This window comes from Lampris incognitus, chromosome 17 (genome assembly GCF_029633865.1).
Source record: "Lampris incognitus isolate fLamInc1 chromosome 17, fLamInc1.hap2, whole genome shotgun sequence".
NCBI lineage: Eukaryota > Metazoa > Chordata > Actinopteri > Lampriformes > Lampridae > Lampris > Lampris incognitus.
This window is the reverse complement of record NC_079227.1, coordinates 15,043,603-15,062,030: the sequence shown is the minus strand read 5'-3', so window position 1 is coordinate 15,062,030 and position 18,428 is coordinate 15,043,603. Positions and strand designations below refer to the sequence as shown.

The 18,428-nt window shown below is 42.9% G+C and overlaps 1 protein-coding gene across 1 annotated transcript in view; it reads right to left on the bottom strand.

Moving 5' to 3' along the window:
- Window positions 1-5,668: 5,668 nt before the first annotated feature.
- The window catches only part of LOC130127050 (V-type proton ATPase 116 kDa subunit a 1-like), a 41,047-nt gene continuing 28,287 nt past the window's right edge, over window positions 5,669-18,428 (bottom strand). The window contains exons 20-22 of the mRNA XM_056296596.1: window positions 16,776-16,893; window positions 15,854-16,025; window positions 5,669-8,506 (exon numbers count right to left, since the gene is read on the bottom strand). Coding sequence (XP_056152571.1) covers window positions 8,413-8,506; window positions 15,854-16,025; window positions 16,776-16,893 — 384 coding nt within the window. The 3' untranslated portion in view covers window positions 5,669-8,412. The remainder of the gene's footprint in view (window positions 8,507-15,853; window positions 16,026-16,775; window positions 16,894-18,428) is intronic.

Below are 18,428 nucleotides of genomic sequence, written 5' to 3'. Positions count from 1 at the left end.
TTAAGGGACTCCAATGAACAGGGTTAGTGGCATTTGAACACTTGATTGAGAGGGACTACTCTTAAATTATTGGTAAGAAGTAGTTTCATCATGCCAAAAAGTAAAGAAATCAGTCTGGAACTCAGAAAGAAGACAGTGGATGCTCATCGTAAGGGGGAAGGCTATACTGCTATTTCCAAGTGTTTCACAGTGTCTAGAACAGCTGTACGTTGCATCATTGCAAAGCACAAGGAGACAAATTCTGTTAGAAACAAACCTGGGCATGGTCAAAAGTGCAAGATTTCAAAAACTTTGGAGAGGAAAATAGTCAGAGATGTCAACAACAACCCCTGGATCTCTGTCAAGATGATTGTTGCTGAACTGGCCTCTTCTGGACTTGATGTTTCAAGGAAGACCGTTGTGAGGGCTCTTCATCGTGCATAGGATCATGAAGAAAGAAGATTATGTTGACACTTTGAAGGATAATGTAAAGAAATCTGCGCCCAGTCTATCTTTAGGTTGCTGCTGGGTCTTCCAGCAAGACAATGACCCGAAGCATACATCCAAGTTGGTCCAAAACTTCTTGAAGGACACCAAAATCAAGGTCCTGGAGTGGCCCTCTCAGAGCCCGGATCTCAATCCTGCTGAGAATCTGTGGCGGGAGCTCAAGGTTAATGGCCATGCTAGAAAACCACGCAATTTGGATGAGCTGGGACAATTTGCCATGGAAGAATGGGCTAAGATCCCTCAAGAGACATGTGCCACCCTAGTTAGGAACTACCATAAGAGGTTGTTGTCAGTTGTGAGTCAGAAAGGTTACACTATTGACTATTAATTGTCAGAGGGCTAATAATTTTGGTCTTGTCATTTTTGTTTTTTCTTGTTTCAATTCAGCGCATCAGTAAAATATCTTAATCAAGCTTAGTGGAGATTTTGTCTTTGTTCTTTTGGAAGCAATTAAACTATAAACACTTTTGGTTATGGTAATTTCCATGGAAAAGTTAAGGGTTTTGTTTGATTTCATACAGGGGACTAATAATTTTGACCTTAACTGTAATATCTGCGGGGAGAAATCATGTTCATAAATTAAAGACCAGAAGAGGAGCATTTGTTTGGGAAAATTTGACAATTTTAAGGGAATTTTTTTTCAACATTGTAGCTGTAAAGTAAAACAAATTTAAGGCCTCCAAGTTTTGAGAACAAGTAATTGTGAATAAAATTCCAAATTGAAGTCGGGCTTCTAAGAAACTGTTTAATCCAATTTTTCTTGAAAATCTCATTAAGGGTGGAGAAGCCAAGAAAGTTCAGGCCACCATGTTCATGGGAGTTCATTAAGACTAATTTTTGAACATAGTGTGTTCTGTTTCTCCACACAACATTATAAAGCATGTTATCAATGGCAACAGAGGGCTGTTTGTTCACATCTAGAGATAAGGCTGCATAAGTAAGTCGGATATGCCCTCTGGCAAAGGTGTCTTGAAATTGGGTTTACTACAGGAACACCATCATGTGATCACATAAAACTTAATGACGGGTCAAAAGTTTCAAGTTTGTGGATCTCTATATGGTCATAGCTGGGACAATGCACGGCTAAAACCGGGACAAATGGTTCATCCATTTGCTTGTTAAAGGACTGAATCATTGTTGCACCCAGAGCAAATAAGGGTGCATGGATACACGCTAAATGCACACCTTGAAGATTGAGAAGAGGCGATTGCAGTCGTTGTAAGGAACTTATGTGGCTCAAGTGTAACCTTTATTGATAAATTAATAAATCTTTCTGCAACAGTCTTCGATAGAAATCCCACAAAATATGTCACAAAACAAGAAAAATAGCATATCACCACAGTAAATCAGGAAACAGATAGGAGGCAGCTGTTAAAAGAATGAACTCCTCAAAGATATGAATATAATGTCAGAGGTGTGGTGCTGTGTCATACTACGGCATTGAATTTGACAAACAAACAAACACAAACAAGGTTTGCTTTGGGGGTAAAAAGCATATATTTTCTCATGACCAGTAAAACACTTGTAACTTTATAAGTTTCGAGATTGTCCATTATGCAATTAATGCTTCTGCCAAACGCCAGTAGAATATAACTCTCTATCATGTTCAAGTCATTTGCAATTAGAATTGTTTCCATCCCTTTTAAAAAGCAAACCAATATTCAGAAAGAAAAAAAGGAGAAGGAAAGCTGTCAGAAATGTCAGCTTATCGTGGAAATTAACTATGTAGTGGCAGGCCATCATCACCTCTTGCTATAGTTTGTCTTTCAACAGTTCTCAAGTTTGTCTGCAGAGACGTGCTACTTTCGCTTTCACTGACATGCATCTTAATTTCAATGGAAAATTAGCATACAGGGTTAAAACAGACCTATCAGTATTTTACACGTTATTTCCTGTATTACATTCATCCTTTCTTTACATACAGCAGTATAGAAAGGCCTTAGTGCTGTTGAATTTTATGTAGTTTATGCATGACTTAAATGGCAGAAATAGGTGAAAAGTTGACATTTTTGTCCAAAAATATGTTCACTAATATAATGTTGCCATGCAGGGAACATACAGATATTAAGTTTATGAATTGTCAAATTAGAATTATAATCTTGATGTTAAACACATCCATGGCTTTATTGAGCCAATGACCAGCCTATTCAGAAGTACCACTGCACCACATCCAGTGCAAAAACTCAGGTATGTTAATAAGTGATGCATAAGCAATACAAAACATTTAGAGGGCTGGTTACATTTGTTAATTTGGGCTGCACAAATAAGGGTGTTCGATCTTAACCTGTTTGTCCAGATGAGAGCTAAGGGAAGAGTCAGCTTTGCATGAAAATCATTTTCTACCATGTGTCGATGCATGCTCAGTAATTCAGGTGTAGGAATCCCAGGAAAGTTGCATCAGTTCATCTGGACGCCAAATTTACAGGGAAAACATTTCCCCCCGTAAATCTGATGAACTGATGCAGTTCATCTGATGCTGCAGATGAACTGATGCAACTTTTCTGGCATTTTCAACCATACTTTATGTAGATGGAAAACATTTTTCCAAAAACAATTTATATAAACGATTAAATAGCATACTAAAGATAATAATAATAAAAAAGAATCAACAGTTTTGATTGTGGCTCCTGGAAACATGGGATGTAATGCTTATTTTATCCAGAGGATAGCGCCATAACATCAAAGTTTATGTAGAACCTCACTTGTTATAGTGTATCTAATATATAAACACCAGGCCCAGACAGGGGTTAAGCATCTCCGAGGCGTTATCGTTCACCTGTTTATGTGGCATTAAATCACAGATGTCCTGGCATCAACTGCTTGACCACAAACGGTCCTTCCCACTCCAGCTGTGACGCAGAAATGGTTGTAAAACGGCCATACGCTCACTTTATCAGCAAATTTCTCCACATATTTGCAAAAATGCAATCAGATTTCTTCAGCAAAAAAAGAAAGAAAAAAAAGAGCTAAGTTTTTTTTTAACCTCATGTGGATCCATTCGTGTCTTGACACATGCGTAACACAAAATACACAAACGCTGACAGTCTACTCCTATAATAACAACAACAACAACAGCAACAACAATAATAATAATAACCCATCCATCTGAACCTCTTATCCTGCTCTCAGGGTTGTGGGGATGCTGGAGCCTATAATAATAATAATAATAAACTTTACATAGCAGTTTTGAAAACCAAGTTACAAAATGCTGATTAAACATTTAAGTGGACAGACAGATAGCTAGCTAGCTAGCTAGATATATGTTATGTTCTTTGCTGTTTAGCTCTATTGACAGCTGATGATTGCATGTAGCATGAAACAGGCTTGTACTGTCTGGATTAAAGACATTACTTGGATCACTGGATTATTTTGCTCCTTGTTTGTTGAGCACTCTCCTAATTCTTTTCTAAGAAATGGAAATGGTTGATCCTCTGTGGCGACCCCTAACGGGAGCAGCCGAGACTAGTAGTAGTTTGCTGAGCACTCTCCCCACCATTGAGAGTTTCATTTAAGAAGATAGATAGATAGATAGATAGATAGATAGATAGATAGATAGATAGATAGATAGATAGACAGACAGACAGACAGACAGACAGACAGACGGATCAGGGATCGATGACCCTGTCTAAGAAGTCAACCCAATGTAACCTTTGACCCTTTTTATGAAATCCTCCCTTTTGTCCTAGTGCTGCACTTAGCTCCCTGCAAACAGGCATTTCTCATGAGGAAAGCTTGCAAAATACACTTGTCATTCACCCAGAGCTGGTCAGACCACTGCTGGATTTCCACAACCTGCCTTTGTGCTGTTCAAAGAAGAAATCAGCTTGAGAATTCGAGGTTAGTTTATCTTCACACAGAAACCGCTGTAATTGCTGAAAACCACCCTAACCCTCAAGAACCATTTTGAAGCCAGAGAGGAGGACGTCAAAGAGCAGCATAGTCATCACTCTTAATGCAATTTGAAAATTAATAACATGTTTTTTATTCACCCACAATGAATAAACACCACATAATATGCCATCAGATATGGTTTTCTCCAAAGCAAGTTGACTCGTTGTTTTTAGTATGGATGACACAGTGCTGAATCTGGTAGCTACTGTATAATTCTTGTGTAAGAAGTGGGGTTTTTGTGAGGCGTCTAGTGTGTTGGAGTAGTGTTCTGTGCCTGTCACGTCTCACTCCCAACCTTCACCGCTGGCTAGCAGAAATGCGAACAGGAGAGCCGAGCACGTAAGTCTCTCCCTGCCAGTACATAGCCTCTCCAACAGCAAGCCCTATGTAGGGCGTCCTCGTGGCGACACATGGCAACTGGGTACACCTTGGACCCTGGTTGAGCTCCAAGGGACTCGGAGGAGGTCTGGCCCCTAGACGTGTGGTACGCAGGCCCACCGGTGTGTGGATATTCCCTGATGCCCACGAACCAGCCCCCAGCTATGGGTTAAATAGTGCCACTGCCTAGTGGATACCTAGGGAGAGGAAGAGGCTATGGGGGTAAACTCCTACAGAAAATCAACGTCTACAGAGCTGTTGTTTTTTGTTTTTCTGGCCCTTTTGTATCTGTTTAAGTGGGACAGTACTGCTGGCGTCATGTGTGGCTACCGCTTCTTCCTCTCGTAGCCCCCCTTCCCATCCACCCCTGTATGTCTGTGTTATGTTTATCTGTTGTCTTGTTTCACCCCATTTATTGAAAAGCAACTTTGAGTGTTAGAAAAACGCTATATAAGATTGATTTATTATTATTATTATTAATGTCATGCCCAGTAAGTGATACAAGCTCCAAAAGAGGGTGCTGTAAACCTATAAAAGCAGCATGGCATTAGCTATCTCAGGGGTGATTTTTCTTTTGAGTTGAGGAGATGCAGTAAGAGTGTTTAGGCCCAGTCTGTCTGCAGCACTCGCCACTTTTAACAATAACCGAGCTAACTTTTAACTCTTGGCACTAACTCTTGCTTGATTTGCCCTGACATTGTGCAGGAAAAGCTAGCTATCCTTGCTCCAGCTTACTGTAAATGCCCGGCCTTCTGGCTGCCGGTCACAAAGGTCGTTTGAGCTGATAAGCTGTGAGGAGGGAGGACTTAGTGGTGCTGCACTTACAATGCAACTACCTCCACACTTGAGTCACTTTAAAGGGCAACCACGAACAAAACAGAAAGGGAAACAGGACAGAATGAATCCAGCAGTCGTCACTTTATTATTGATCACAAACACCACTTCCACATGAACGTATTGACTGACGGGTCACTAGTTACACTGTGGGGGCGCCAGTCATGGCCAAACAACCACAATTTCACTGTCATTTAGCCACACATATGCACACACACAGATACACACTCATGCACACGCACACACACACACAATTGGGATCACAACAAATCTGACCACACTACATAAATTTGTGGGAACATGATAAAATGGGGCTCACAGTCATGATTTTTTCTTCTTTTTTTTCTTTTAATCATCGGATAACAGTTGTGTGTTCAATCTGTACCTCAGTTTGCATTTGTACACACAAATATGCTTCAATATTCCCAAGGCCATTCTTAAATTTTAAAAAAGGACACCTAAGTGCTGCACCTCTTATTCATAGTTAGCTCAGAGAAAAAGGTACCACAACTAAGAAGAATAACGGTTATGTCCACAAAGGCAATGACGAGCCAGACACAACTTCCTAACTCATTACTGATTTCATCAGGGTTCTCCTTTATCTTGCCTTTTGATGATTATAATGTTGATTTCTCCATCTTAATGTTTCACATTAATGATATATTTTTTTTAAATTTGACACTATATGTGTAACAGCCATTCCAATGAACGAATACTCCAAGTAGTTCACAACAACCATGCACAAACATGAACACAGGAGGGCCACCAAAAAAAATAAAAAAATAAAAAAAAGTGACATCTACAGCACATAGGATAACCTGGGAATAAACTGACATGATGCAGCAATGTCATAAAGGATCAATGTTTTGATATCTGATAAATATATAAATATATAGATATATAACTATGTTTAAAACACACTTACGACACAGTGGTAGCTGTGGTGTAAGACCCCTGCTGCTCCTGCAGCCACGCTGTATGGCCATCATGGTGACCTCGGCACGCTCCTGACAAGTCAACTACTGCAAATTTGCCAAAGCAATTCCTCCTTGATCATGCAGCAGTAATGTAGTAAACACGAAGGGTTTCCACAGTGGCTGCATTTTTAGACGTTACTGTAACACGGGGGTCGGATTACAGATATTCTGTCGTTTCCATGGGATCCCAACACGGTGAACACACACACACAGTCCCCGAGGAGGAAATACTAACAAGCCTCATTGTTTGGTGAGAAAGCAGAGCAGAAAGGGTCATACTGTAAGCGAGTGCATATGGTTTAGGACAATGGGTAGAGCAACGGAAAAAGAAAAACTGGGAATGTGAGGAGGTGGATGAGGAGGAAGGAGGGCAAGAGCAATTGTCTCTGTGAGATTCAGGAATGCTCTGTTGCCCAAAGTCTTGTCCATGACATTACTGGACAAAATAGGCCTGTCTGGAGCCCAGGCAAACTTTACAGTAGCTGCCTCACCGGTGCACCCAACTTAACGACAGTAATGTGTTGTTATTAGGTGCAACATGTATGTAGAGATTGTATGTTCTGGAAAAAAAATGTGGGGCTGATTAATCAGCCACTTTGTTGGTAGTTTGTGTCACCATTTGTGTAATGCTTATCAGGTCATTTCTAAGTATTTTCATTTGTGTGCCATCTGTAGACGATGTTTAATACTGGTAAAAAGATGCATTTTTCAAAGTCTAGTATCTTCTTTTTTTGTCCTATATGCTGATATTTGACCTGAACTGTTTGGATTTTTTCTGTTTGTGTTTTGCATCCTAGTTTGGGAGGACATGGAGTATTCCTTCTTTCAGAAAATGGGTATAAAGCTACTGCGAGAAAATTCTGGATTTTTGTTGATTTTGTGCGCCCCTGTTGAGTAAAGTGTCTGTGTTTCTCAGAAGGTCGACTTCCATTTCCCATAAGCACTGCCACATGTTGCAAAGATCCCCATTCACCCTTTGATAGCTCGTGCAATTGCTTTGAAGGGAGGAGTGGGAGGCGTAGTAGTGTTTTGGGAAAAAAGCAGGCGTTCGCAAGATATACAGCAATGAAGTAATGCATCTAATTAAGATTATGCATCCCATCTGTGTGCTGTAAATCATATTTCAGAGGGAGCCCAACCCGGGGACAAGCATATGGACTAGGGCTGGGCAATATATCGATAATATATCGATATTTTCATATAAGATTAGATATCATGTGGGAATTTGGCTATCGTAATATCGTGATATCACATAAGTGTTGTCTTTTCCTGGTTTTAAAGGCTGCATCACAGTAAAAGGTAGCAATTTTTTGGACTTATTATACTGTTCTAGCTGTTATATTATTTGTCTTTACCTGTTTGGACATCATATCCACATTACTAATGAGTGTTTATCATAAATGTCATTGTGTAAATATTTTGTGAGAGAACCAATAGTCATCTCTACAATATCGCCAAAATATCGATACCGCAGTATTCGATCAAAAATATAATAATTGATTTTTCCCCTATCACCCTGCCCTAATTTTGAACTCATTATATGGCAATATCTAATCTTCTCGCTGATGGCCTCATTTGATTATGTTGATCGATATCTAAATTTGAATTGAGACCGATAAATAACCAGGGAAAAACTTCTCGCAGCAGCTTTAAGTTGTTTCTTTAAAAAAAAAACGAAACGAAAAAAAAAACCCAACAAAAAACAAAACAGAGGCGTTAACTCACGGAACGTTACACCACATGGCCACTAGAAGGAGACAGAGCGCTATGTTTATCATGCACACAAAAAGAAGGGGAGAGAGAGTTTGGTAATCCCGTTGATTAAAATGGAGCAAGTGAGGGTTGTTCATTCGTCAAATCGGCCTTCCAGGATGCTCTCAAAGGAGAAGGGAACGAATTTGAAACCCTGGCCCGTGTAGAATTTATTCTGGAACTCCACCCTGAAAAAGACAAGACCAACAGGGGAGAAATCAGCGGCAACAAATTTCAAACGAAAGCTGGTTGCTCATACCAACAAACTCACATAGCAGGGCGACACGACACGGTTTATCAGACATCTTTTATTCTGACGAATAAGTATTTGTGAAATTCACCGTCCAGGCGTCGCGGCCCTGAATCCTGCGACGATTTGAGCAGTACAGGAAATCGAGGTCAGTTGTCGCAAAACATCGGAAAACATTACAGCGTTTTATGATGGTTTTAATGGTTAAATTAGGAGCTGGGCGGTTTTTGGTGGTCTGTAACGGTTTGTATTGGCATATCTAATAAATCGGAACGTGAAACCATCAGGATCAGATTGATGGTTTCAGTGTCCAAAAGAACACTAAAACCCCATGGCTTTGGTGGTTTCCAAACCATCAGGACTCTTCTAACGATTTTTTTGGGGTGTTTTTTCCCTCCCCTTCTTTTCAGCGGGGGCTATTTCACAGCACCAACGTATGGAATATTTCAGGGGGAAACAGTCAGGCAGTCTGCACTTGCTCAGATCGGTATGCGACCAAATATGGCTGAGCGGATGACGACACGACAATCTGTCAGTCATCACTGACATGTGACCTCCCCCGATGTTTCAGCCTATAAAATTAGAAACAGCCATACTTCCGGGTCATATGGTGACACGCAGGACAACTACACAGTAATCGTTCAAAGACTTCACATCAGGAATCAGGCACAAATGTGGTCATTTCTTACATGCAATTGCATACACAAGGTAACGAAATTTCGTTTCCTCCTGCCCACAACAGTGCAACACAAAAAAAACACACAGCCAAAACTTCCCCAAAACGACACCACCAAAAACAGATCCAGTCATTCATCCTCCAAACCACTTATCCTGCTCTCAGGGATGCTGGAGCCTATCCCAGCAGTCATTGGACAGCAGGCAGGGAGACACCCCGGACAGGCCGCCAGGCCATCACAGGGTCCACACACACACACACACACACACACACACACACACACACACACACACACACACACACACACACACATCTAGGGACAATTTAGTATGGCTGAGTCACCTGACCTACATGACTTTGGACTGTGGGAACCCACATAGACATGGAGAGAACATGCAAACTTCACAGAGGACACTCTGGGATGACCCCCAAGGTTGGACAACCCTGAGGCTTGAACCCAGGACCTTCTTGCTGTGAGGCAACCGCGCTAACCACTGTGCCACCGTGGCACCAATTTCAGAACCAGGATCATTCAAAATTCCACAATCGCTTTTGATCCCAGGTGAAATAAAGCCATTTAGAAATTGTCACCTTAAGTTCATCAGTCAGTATTTCAAAAACACAGCCTTTAAACAGTCATTAAGATGATGACTACAATTGTAAAACGTAACGTCCCTATTTTACATGAGACGTTTTTTTTCCAAGTAGGCCAAACTCTCATTTGGGAATAAAACTTTACTACTGCACTGCAGCTTATCCTCAAACATCACTTGAAGTCAAAATCAATCATTTGCTCAAGCTTATGTGACTGATTTTGTGACTTTGGTATGCAATAATATGGTGGTTTTCTGTGCTGGCCTGGCAAAGTGAATTTTTAACAAAGTAAAAACTTCTTGTGGACATATTTAGCGAAACACTTGAACTTTCCTTTCTTCGAAGAAATGTAGTTGCAACGTCAAGTCTAGAGTTCTTGAAATAGCCTTGGCGCAGCAGAAAGTGTTGATAACCTCTGACATCTTGATTCATAAGGGGAGACCAAGATGGCGGCCAAATGTGTTGTCCCTTGCTGTTTTGAATGTTTTTGTATGTTTTGTGTGTTGTCCCTGGCGATCAAATGAGGTCAACATCGACGCACAAAAAAGACCCAGAAGAGAAAATACTTCCTGTGGTTGCAGAATAAACTCAAGTCTGTATATATAGAATTTATATTTAGTGGCTAGTAGTCTAATTCATACCTATATTTACTGTATTTAAACCATCTACTTAGGACAGTAATAACCGGATCTGTACATATCCTGTCAACACATTTCTTCCTAGTGTAAACAGTGTTGACGACAGTCCTGCAGTTTACTTGTTTTCCTGTTTGGGAGTGTTTTCAGATTTGTTTTAATTATTCTCTAAATTTCTCAAAACTCTGACATTTTACTTTAAAATGTTTTGTTTAGTCCTTTTTGTTTCATGCAAAACACCCATCGAGCAATTCTGATTCTGATTATTGGGGAAAAAATACAGAGCGGCTTGCCGGTTCCCACCGGTCCCCTCAGCAGGCAGGCGTATGAGGGACGCGAGGGGAGTGCCCAGGAATGTCTCCCAGCCGTGGTAAATATTTGGCCTGCCAAAGCTGTGAGAGGGCAGCCCTTTAGCAGGGGGAAGAAATGAGAGGTCCTCTCATCTGCCCCTCCATGCAGCTGCAGAGATGGAAAAAGTGCCGGGGGCTGACACGCTCTAAGATGTATGTGTGCGTGCGCATGTGTGTACGTGTGTGTGCGTGCGAGCAAGTGAGTGAGGGAGAGAAAGTGTGCATGGGTTTACGCGTGTCTCTACAGACAACTCATCAGCATGTGTGTGTGAACCGTGGACACCACAGCAGAGGTTTCAGGTATGAGTATGCAGGCGACTGCCGTTTAGTTTGAACATGACTACTTTCCATTCACTCACCTCCGCGAGAAATACTCCAATACTCCTTTTAACCTTTATTTAGCCACAGAAGGGCTGCAGGGCAGACGTGCCGTTTTTCAGCACCAACCTTCACATTCACACAGCTATGCACATTCACACCTTGGGAGTTCAGCACAGTACAACCAGTTTTCCACAGCGGGACTCAACAGAGCATCTTCCCCGGTCTGCCGCTGGTAGTCCCTAACCTTCATTTGGTAGTTATTGAAGGCCAACAAGCCATCCTTGTTTGACTCATAACAGATGTGAGTCTTGACGAAATTGGTGGACGCGCCTAAGTCTTTTTTTACCTCATAATTAAAAAGTGAAATAATGCACTAGTGTTTGCCATTAGTAATGCAGCCATATCATCTAAAAGCTGTTGACACACCCTTTGTGTCCTAAAACCTACACATTCCCTTATACATTAATTCAAATATTTCTGTATTGTACCTTGTTTGTCTTTTAAATTGAGGCAATTAGTGTACCTGACACTTTTCTCTTGTGAATCACAGTGTGTGAGCAGGTAGGCGCTCAGTGTTGTGGTCAAGATAACTTAACACCACGCTGTTAATGGGCACTTGCCTGCCAAGTAAGATGAACCTGTGACCTGCTGTGAGGGGTGAGGGATGGTCCATCCAAGAGCTACACAACACTTCCACCGCCTCGAGAATCAGCAGGTAACTCCTGATTTGATATTACAACAATATATTTTTGTGGTGATTGGAAACACATTGCAATTTTATAAATATCACTAGATATTACTTTAAATATTATTAACAATAAATATTCTTTTTCTGGCCTCCGAGTGGTGTAGCGGTCTATTCCGTTGCCTACCAACACGGGGGTTACTGGTTCAAATCCCTGTGTTACCGCCGGCTTGATTGGGCGTCCCTACAGTCACAATTGGCAGTGTCTGTGGGAGGGAAGCCGGGTGTGGGTATGTGTCCTGGTCGCTGCACTAGTGCCTCTTCTGGTCAGTCGGGGCGCTTGTTCGGGGGGGGGGAGGGGGAACTGGGGGGAATAGCGTGATCCTCCCACGCGCTACGTCCCCCTTGCGAAACTCCTCACTGTCAGGTGAAAAGAAGTGGCTGGTGACTCCACATGTATCGGAGGAGGCATGTGGTAGTCTGCAGACCTCCCCAGATCCGCAGAGGGGGTGGAGCAGCGACTGGGATGGCTTGGAAGACTGGGGTAGGTAATTGGCCAGATACAATTGAGAGAAAAAGGGGGAAAAAATCCCCCCCCCCTCAAAAAAATGTACCACACATATCTATTTACTTTTAACGCCGTGTGATTGTTATACAGAAGCTCAAAACGTGTTTAGCTTCCCTGGATAAACATTCCAACAATTCACATTCAAACATTCCCAGGTGCAGAAGTCCTTACATCCGATCTCTCCACAGCATGTGTTCAATGTGATCCGACACTGCGATTCAGCAGAAAACGCTGCGATATTAAAACAGTCACGCTTTCATGTCGCAGTTTTGCACAGAACCGATTTTTCCCTCCACCCCAACAGGATATGGTGTAACACATCCGTCGCCAGAGTCCTCCGTAAACACTCACACAGACGACTGATTCAGTTCGCAGTATTGTGTCAGGTATTCCATCATCTAAACAGGGGTTTTTTTGGGACAACATGATTTGCAACAGGTAAACAGATGAGGTAAACTGGAAAAAAAGGAAGAACTAGATCATAAATAGACTGTAAATAAATGGAAAAATATAGCTTTGATGAAAACTGTCACACTGTCCAAAAAAATGGAGAGTGGATAGGGCCACGCCTTATTTGAAATGTATTTATACCGGGGTTGGTGACAATTTTAAAACTGATTATGTAGGTGGCATCCGGGTAGCGTGGCAGTTTATTCCATTGCCTACCAACACGGGGCTCGGCGGTTAGAATCCCCGTGTTACCTCTGGCTTGGTCGGGCGTCCCTACAGGCCGTGTCTGCGGGTGGGAAGCCAGATGTGGGTTTGTGTCCTGGTTGCTGCACTAGCACCTCCTCTGGTCAGTCAGGGTGCCTGTTTGGGGGGGGGGGGATAGCGTGATCCTCCCACACGCTACGTCCCCCTGGCAAAACTCTCCTCACTGTCCAGTGAAAAGAAGCGGCTGGCGACTCCACATGTATCAGAGGAGGCTGCAGCCCTCCCCAGATCGGCAGAGGGCGTGGAGCAGCGACCAGGACGGCTCAGAAGCGTGGGTAATTGGCCAAGTACAATTGGGAGAAAATCCAAAAAAAAAACCCCAACTGATCATGTAGAGCCGTGCTAACATAAAACAATGTGAAACATCCAATGACGTTCACGTTCTGATGACTTTAAATCTCCAGAAAAAGACAGCAGTGATTTAGCGCCTGAAACAACGGCATTTCCACAGACGGACTTATTTGTGGCGTTACAGCCCATCATTATTGTGCGCTACCTCAAAACATCACCCTGATAACAGTTAACGCTTAAAAAAAAAACAACACACACATTTTCGTGTCTCTGGCCTCTTTAACTATCTGGCAGGATAGAAAACCTGCAGTACTCTGTCCCAGACTGAGAACCACTGACGGAGAGGACAGACGACCTGGCTTGTCGTGGAATCAGTTGCTAAGCGACAGCCTCATTTACTAAACAACCTCAACTAGCTTGAACCCCCACATGTGTGTGTGTGTGTGTGTGTGTACATGACATGGGGGGGGGCATCGAACTGGCATCATCCCTCACTGATGCGCTTCTCTGTAGACTCAACAAGGATATGCTGTTTTAACCAGAACCTGCATGGAATAAACTTCTCCGCACCACCTACCACAGGGATGTACACACCTACTCTTCTAACCTCACACAACTCCTTGTTACACAACACACGACGTTTAAGGAAATCCACAGCAGTGCGGCCCATACGCCAGCTACGTGCTCCTCCGCGAGGTGGTCCGTGTGTTTCTGTTAGCTCTGTTAGCTGCTCGCTAGTTTACACGGGGGACCTGGCGTTTAACGGGAGGAGAGGGTTAGGCTCCACTTAAACCAGCAGATACGCCAGTCGGTGGCGTGCCAAGCAGTTATAAAGCATTAACGCCTCGGTTCTGTCCAACAAAAACACACGAGGCATTCCCCTGCGTGCGCTCATTTCAGAACTATGAAGTAATACTCTGCCTTTAACACCCTGAACCAGACAAGAGGGATTAGAGAAAATAAACAGCCGTGGAGGCACAGGAACGCTCCGCGGCACAGAAATGGCCCGGAAAAGGAGAATGCCGCAGACAGCAGCTCTGTGAACGCTTTTAATGTCACAGAGAAAAACCAAGGGTTTTGTTTTGTAAACTGTCTCAACGTCGCAATTATGAGTTAGCACGTTGGGCACTTCTCTGCACAGTGGGAATAAGGAAAATCTGGTCGCAAGGTGAATGGTTCGTTTGTAGCTTTGGGAGGAAACTGGAAAAATCCCACTTGAAAAAGAGGAAGGACTATCAAACTGCACACAGACGAGCTGGGACTGAACCAAAGATGCTGTCTATGTGAGCCAACAGCACTCGCCATGCCCTATCACTCTCTTGTGTTATGTAACGCTGATTGCAACTAGGCAAAAGCACGCATACAGTGCATGCTGGTCACTACTGGCCAGCATCTTTATCAGGTAATAAGTCTTTCACCAGGAAAGGATTTACATGGCAACGGCCAACACACACTTGAATGTGGCGTTCTGTGCTTACGTCATGTGACCTGTCAGTTTGATTTGTTAGATCATTTCACGTCATGCAAAGTTGCAACGGAAATCGTTCCAAGCCGGAGGGAGGCCATATTATTAGTCTGTAAGTAATAAATCATGCCGTAAGTATGATTAACTTATGAGACTCGTCTGGATTGCAGGGCTACTGCTTTTCAAAATGACCCGTTTACTGACTGCACCTTGGTGTTAAGAGACGTGAATTAACGAGAAGAAGCGGGTCAGGAGAGAGACAGACCCAGTTAATAACGGGCAACGAACAGTAAAGACATTCAGCGGGATCCCAAAACCTCATCGTCAGTCATCCCCTACCTCCACACGATTCACATTGCAAACTCATGTGAATAGCCGTATCCTCCTAACTGGCAACCGGTGCTAACTACGAAATGTAAATGCAAAATGATTAGCGTATTTTATGATCGGTCACCATCCTCTTTCCCTCTGGCATGTTTTTGAGAAAGCTAAGAGTCCATCACCTTTTTTTTCCCCTCTTTCCTTTTTTTTTCTACAATGTTTTTTCAACAAATATTGTACGGGATTTGTTTTTCAGTAGCTTTTAACTGATCGCACTTCACCTTTCTTAATTGGTAAGAGTAGTTGCAGATTACAGAATAGTGTAATCCTGTAAAAAGTAATCCATTACTTGCAAATTCATGACCTTACATTCCATAGTGATTGACGTCATTATGGCCCAGTGTAGTTTACACTAGTGCTAGAAAGCAGAGCCTCCGGTATCAGTAGGGGTGAGGCTGGTGCTAGGAGACGATGGAGGGACAGGGTATTGGGAATTATCTGAGGTCACGTGTGTTACTTGTGTGAAAAACAATTTAGCATCATCTGTGTATTCCTCACAAAAGTGTATATACAAAAGTATTTCTATGCAATCGTGTGTGTTTGTGTGTGTGTGTGTGTGTGTGTGTGTGTGTGTGTGTGTGTGTGTGTGTATAAGTGCCGCTAACCAGTGCAGACGGAGGGCGTGCAGGAAGGCCGATAGGCCCTCCATGATGAGCAGGATGCAGACCGTGAGGGTGGCGAAGGCTGAGAAGATGATTGACAGGCCAAAGAACCCGCCCCCGCTGCGGGAGGACAGGCCCAGGTGCATTACCATGGACCACAGCACTTCTGACAGCTCTGCAGAGGCAGACAGAGATAATAACAGGGTCAGTGTGTCGTAAAAGTGTGTGTAAAAAAGCCTAACCGTTTCTATAATAGTAATAATGATACTAAATAAACTTTATTTGTATACCACTTATCAAAAACAGAGTCACAAAGTGCTTCACATAAAACTGAAAAGGAAAACCTGACAATAAAATCAACAAACGGAGTAAGAGACATGATAAACATGGCTTGATTTATATAGAATATCTATGTAATATTTAAATAAATCAATAGGGGGAATAAAACGCAATTAATAAAAACTTAATATTACCTTTCTGAACGGATTTGAACAATTTTATGAAGCGATTTCTCTGGTCTGCTTTCATATGATACGATGATGTTTTGCAGTATTTAAAGCAACTTTGGCAAGTTTTGGAGAGCTGTACCAATTTAGTGTATCTGAATCAAATCTATCTGAATTAAGTCATAAAACTGGTACAGGTTTATGGTTTACTTTTCAGAAAAACCTTTTAACCTGTAACTGCCACTAACCTCTTGAAGAAATATATAAATTTTGACCTACAGTGAAGTGAAAAAGCATATATAATAATGCGCTACATGTGTATTATTAATTGTGCATTACTAATGTAGTGCAAATAATAATGCACTACATGTGCTACAGAAACCGAAACTGCTAATGTGCACATGTACTGTAGGTGTGTGTGCGTGCATGTTAATGTGTTCCTCCTGCGTGCATTGCAGATGTGAGCATGTGGGACTCACGTGCGTGGGCCAGGCTGAGGGCCCAGAGGCGCAGGTAGGAGGCCGTGTTGGAGATGCAGCCAAGGCAGTACTCTATGGTGTGGATGGCTTGATGGACCGCTACGTCGCCAAAGTCAAACTGAAGTGAAGGAACAAGATGCTTGACACATGCAGTGGAACAAACATCGGGGTGCCATGGATTGCAAATCGACGGTTTTGAATTTAACCATTACCCCTTTCTTTTAACTATCCAGCCAATGCCTGTAGCACAAAAATCCCTGGCACAAGACATGCTTGTAAAAACTTCTAACAGCTAATACTAATGCAAACTAATACTTTTTTTTTATATATACTTTATGAATCCCAGTGGGTAAGTTATGCTCTGCATTTCACCCATCCTAGCTGTGTCGCTAGGAGCAGCGGGCAGCCGCCATGCAGCGCCCAGGGACCAACTCCAGTTCGTCTTGCCATGCCTCGGTCAGGAGCACAGACAGGAAGGAGTATTAACCCTAACATGCGTGTCTTTTTGATGGTGGGGGAAACCGGAGCACCCAGAGAAAACCCACCGCAGACATGGGGAGAACATGCAAATTCCACACAGAGGACGACCTGGGATGACCCCCAAGGTTGGACAAGCCCGGGGTTCAAACCCAGGACCTTCTTGCTGTGAGGCAACAGCGCTAACCACTCGACCACCATGCTGCCAACCTTTCAGTGGTTCTAACCCTGGCTTTCTGAATTGCCTTACACTTCCCTGTTATCACTTTGGGGCCACAGGATGGCTTCTCCTGTTGCCATCTTACTGTTCTTGGCTTATAAAGGTGATGAACGAGGAAGTGAAGCTGATTCTGCTGAACTCACTATATGTCGCTGTTGTAGGAAAGCATCAGCTGCGTGCATGGGAGGTAAAATTGTGAATGTAAATTGGGCACCATGGATTTCCGATGCGTGATTAAATGAATACAGCAGCAGAAAATCAGATTTTCCTGGTGCAAAACACAGACAGGCGGGGTCACCGTCATCAGAGGAAATTGTTATTTTAGCGTAGCAGCTGAGTCTTGAGGTAATAACACTTAATGGTTAGCACAACATAACCTCGCTGAAAAGGAAGGCGAAAGCCACGTTATCTGCAAATTTGGCAATTTTCTTTTCATTACATAAGCCAAACGCCTCAAGTGTGGAGGTTAGGGTTAGCCTTTAAAACTGAGGCATTCACAAGCTCGACGGTGATGAAAATCCTCACTGGTACTTAAAATTTTTCTTAAAATCCCAACAGGCCGTTAAGTAGTGCACCGGGGCTGACATTATGGAAACTTCGTGGATGAATTCGGTTATCATTAAGCTCTTGTATTCCCTTAATAAAACTTCTTATCATAACAGGACAACCTGACCCCTGTCAGCTGCCTGACAGAGGCCTCGTTTTGGTTGTCCAGGCCCAGGGCATTAAGGGGTAGCCTTTCCTGTATGGAAAGGAAGGGAAGGGAAACCTGGGAATCAATGGCTCTATGTCGCATTTGTTGGCTTTGGCCCGGCATAGGCCGAGTTTCCTCTTTCCATGCTTCTCCTTTGTCCCTGGACCTGTGCAATAGGTCAGGGAACCGCGGCTCATTGTTCCCATTCAAAAGGTCTGAGTCTGTGAGCGGCTATGATGAGAAAACAACACTGTCCAACGCA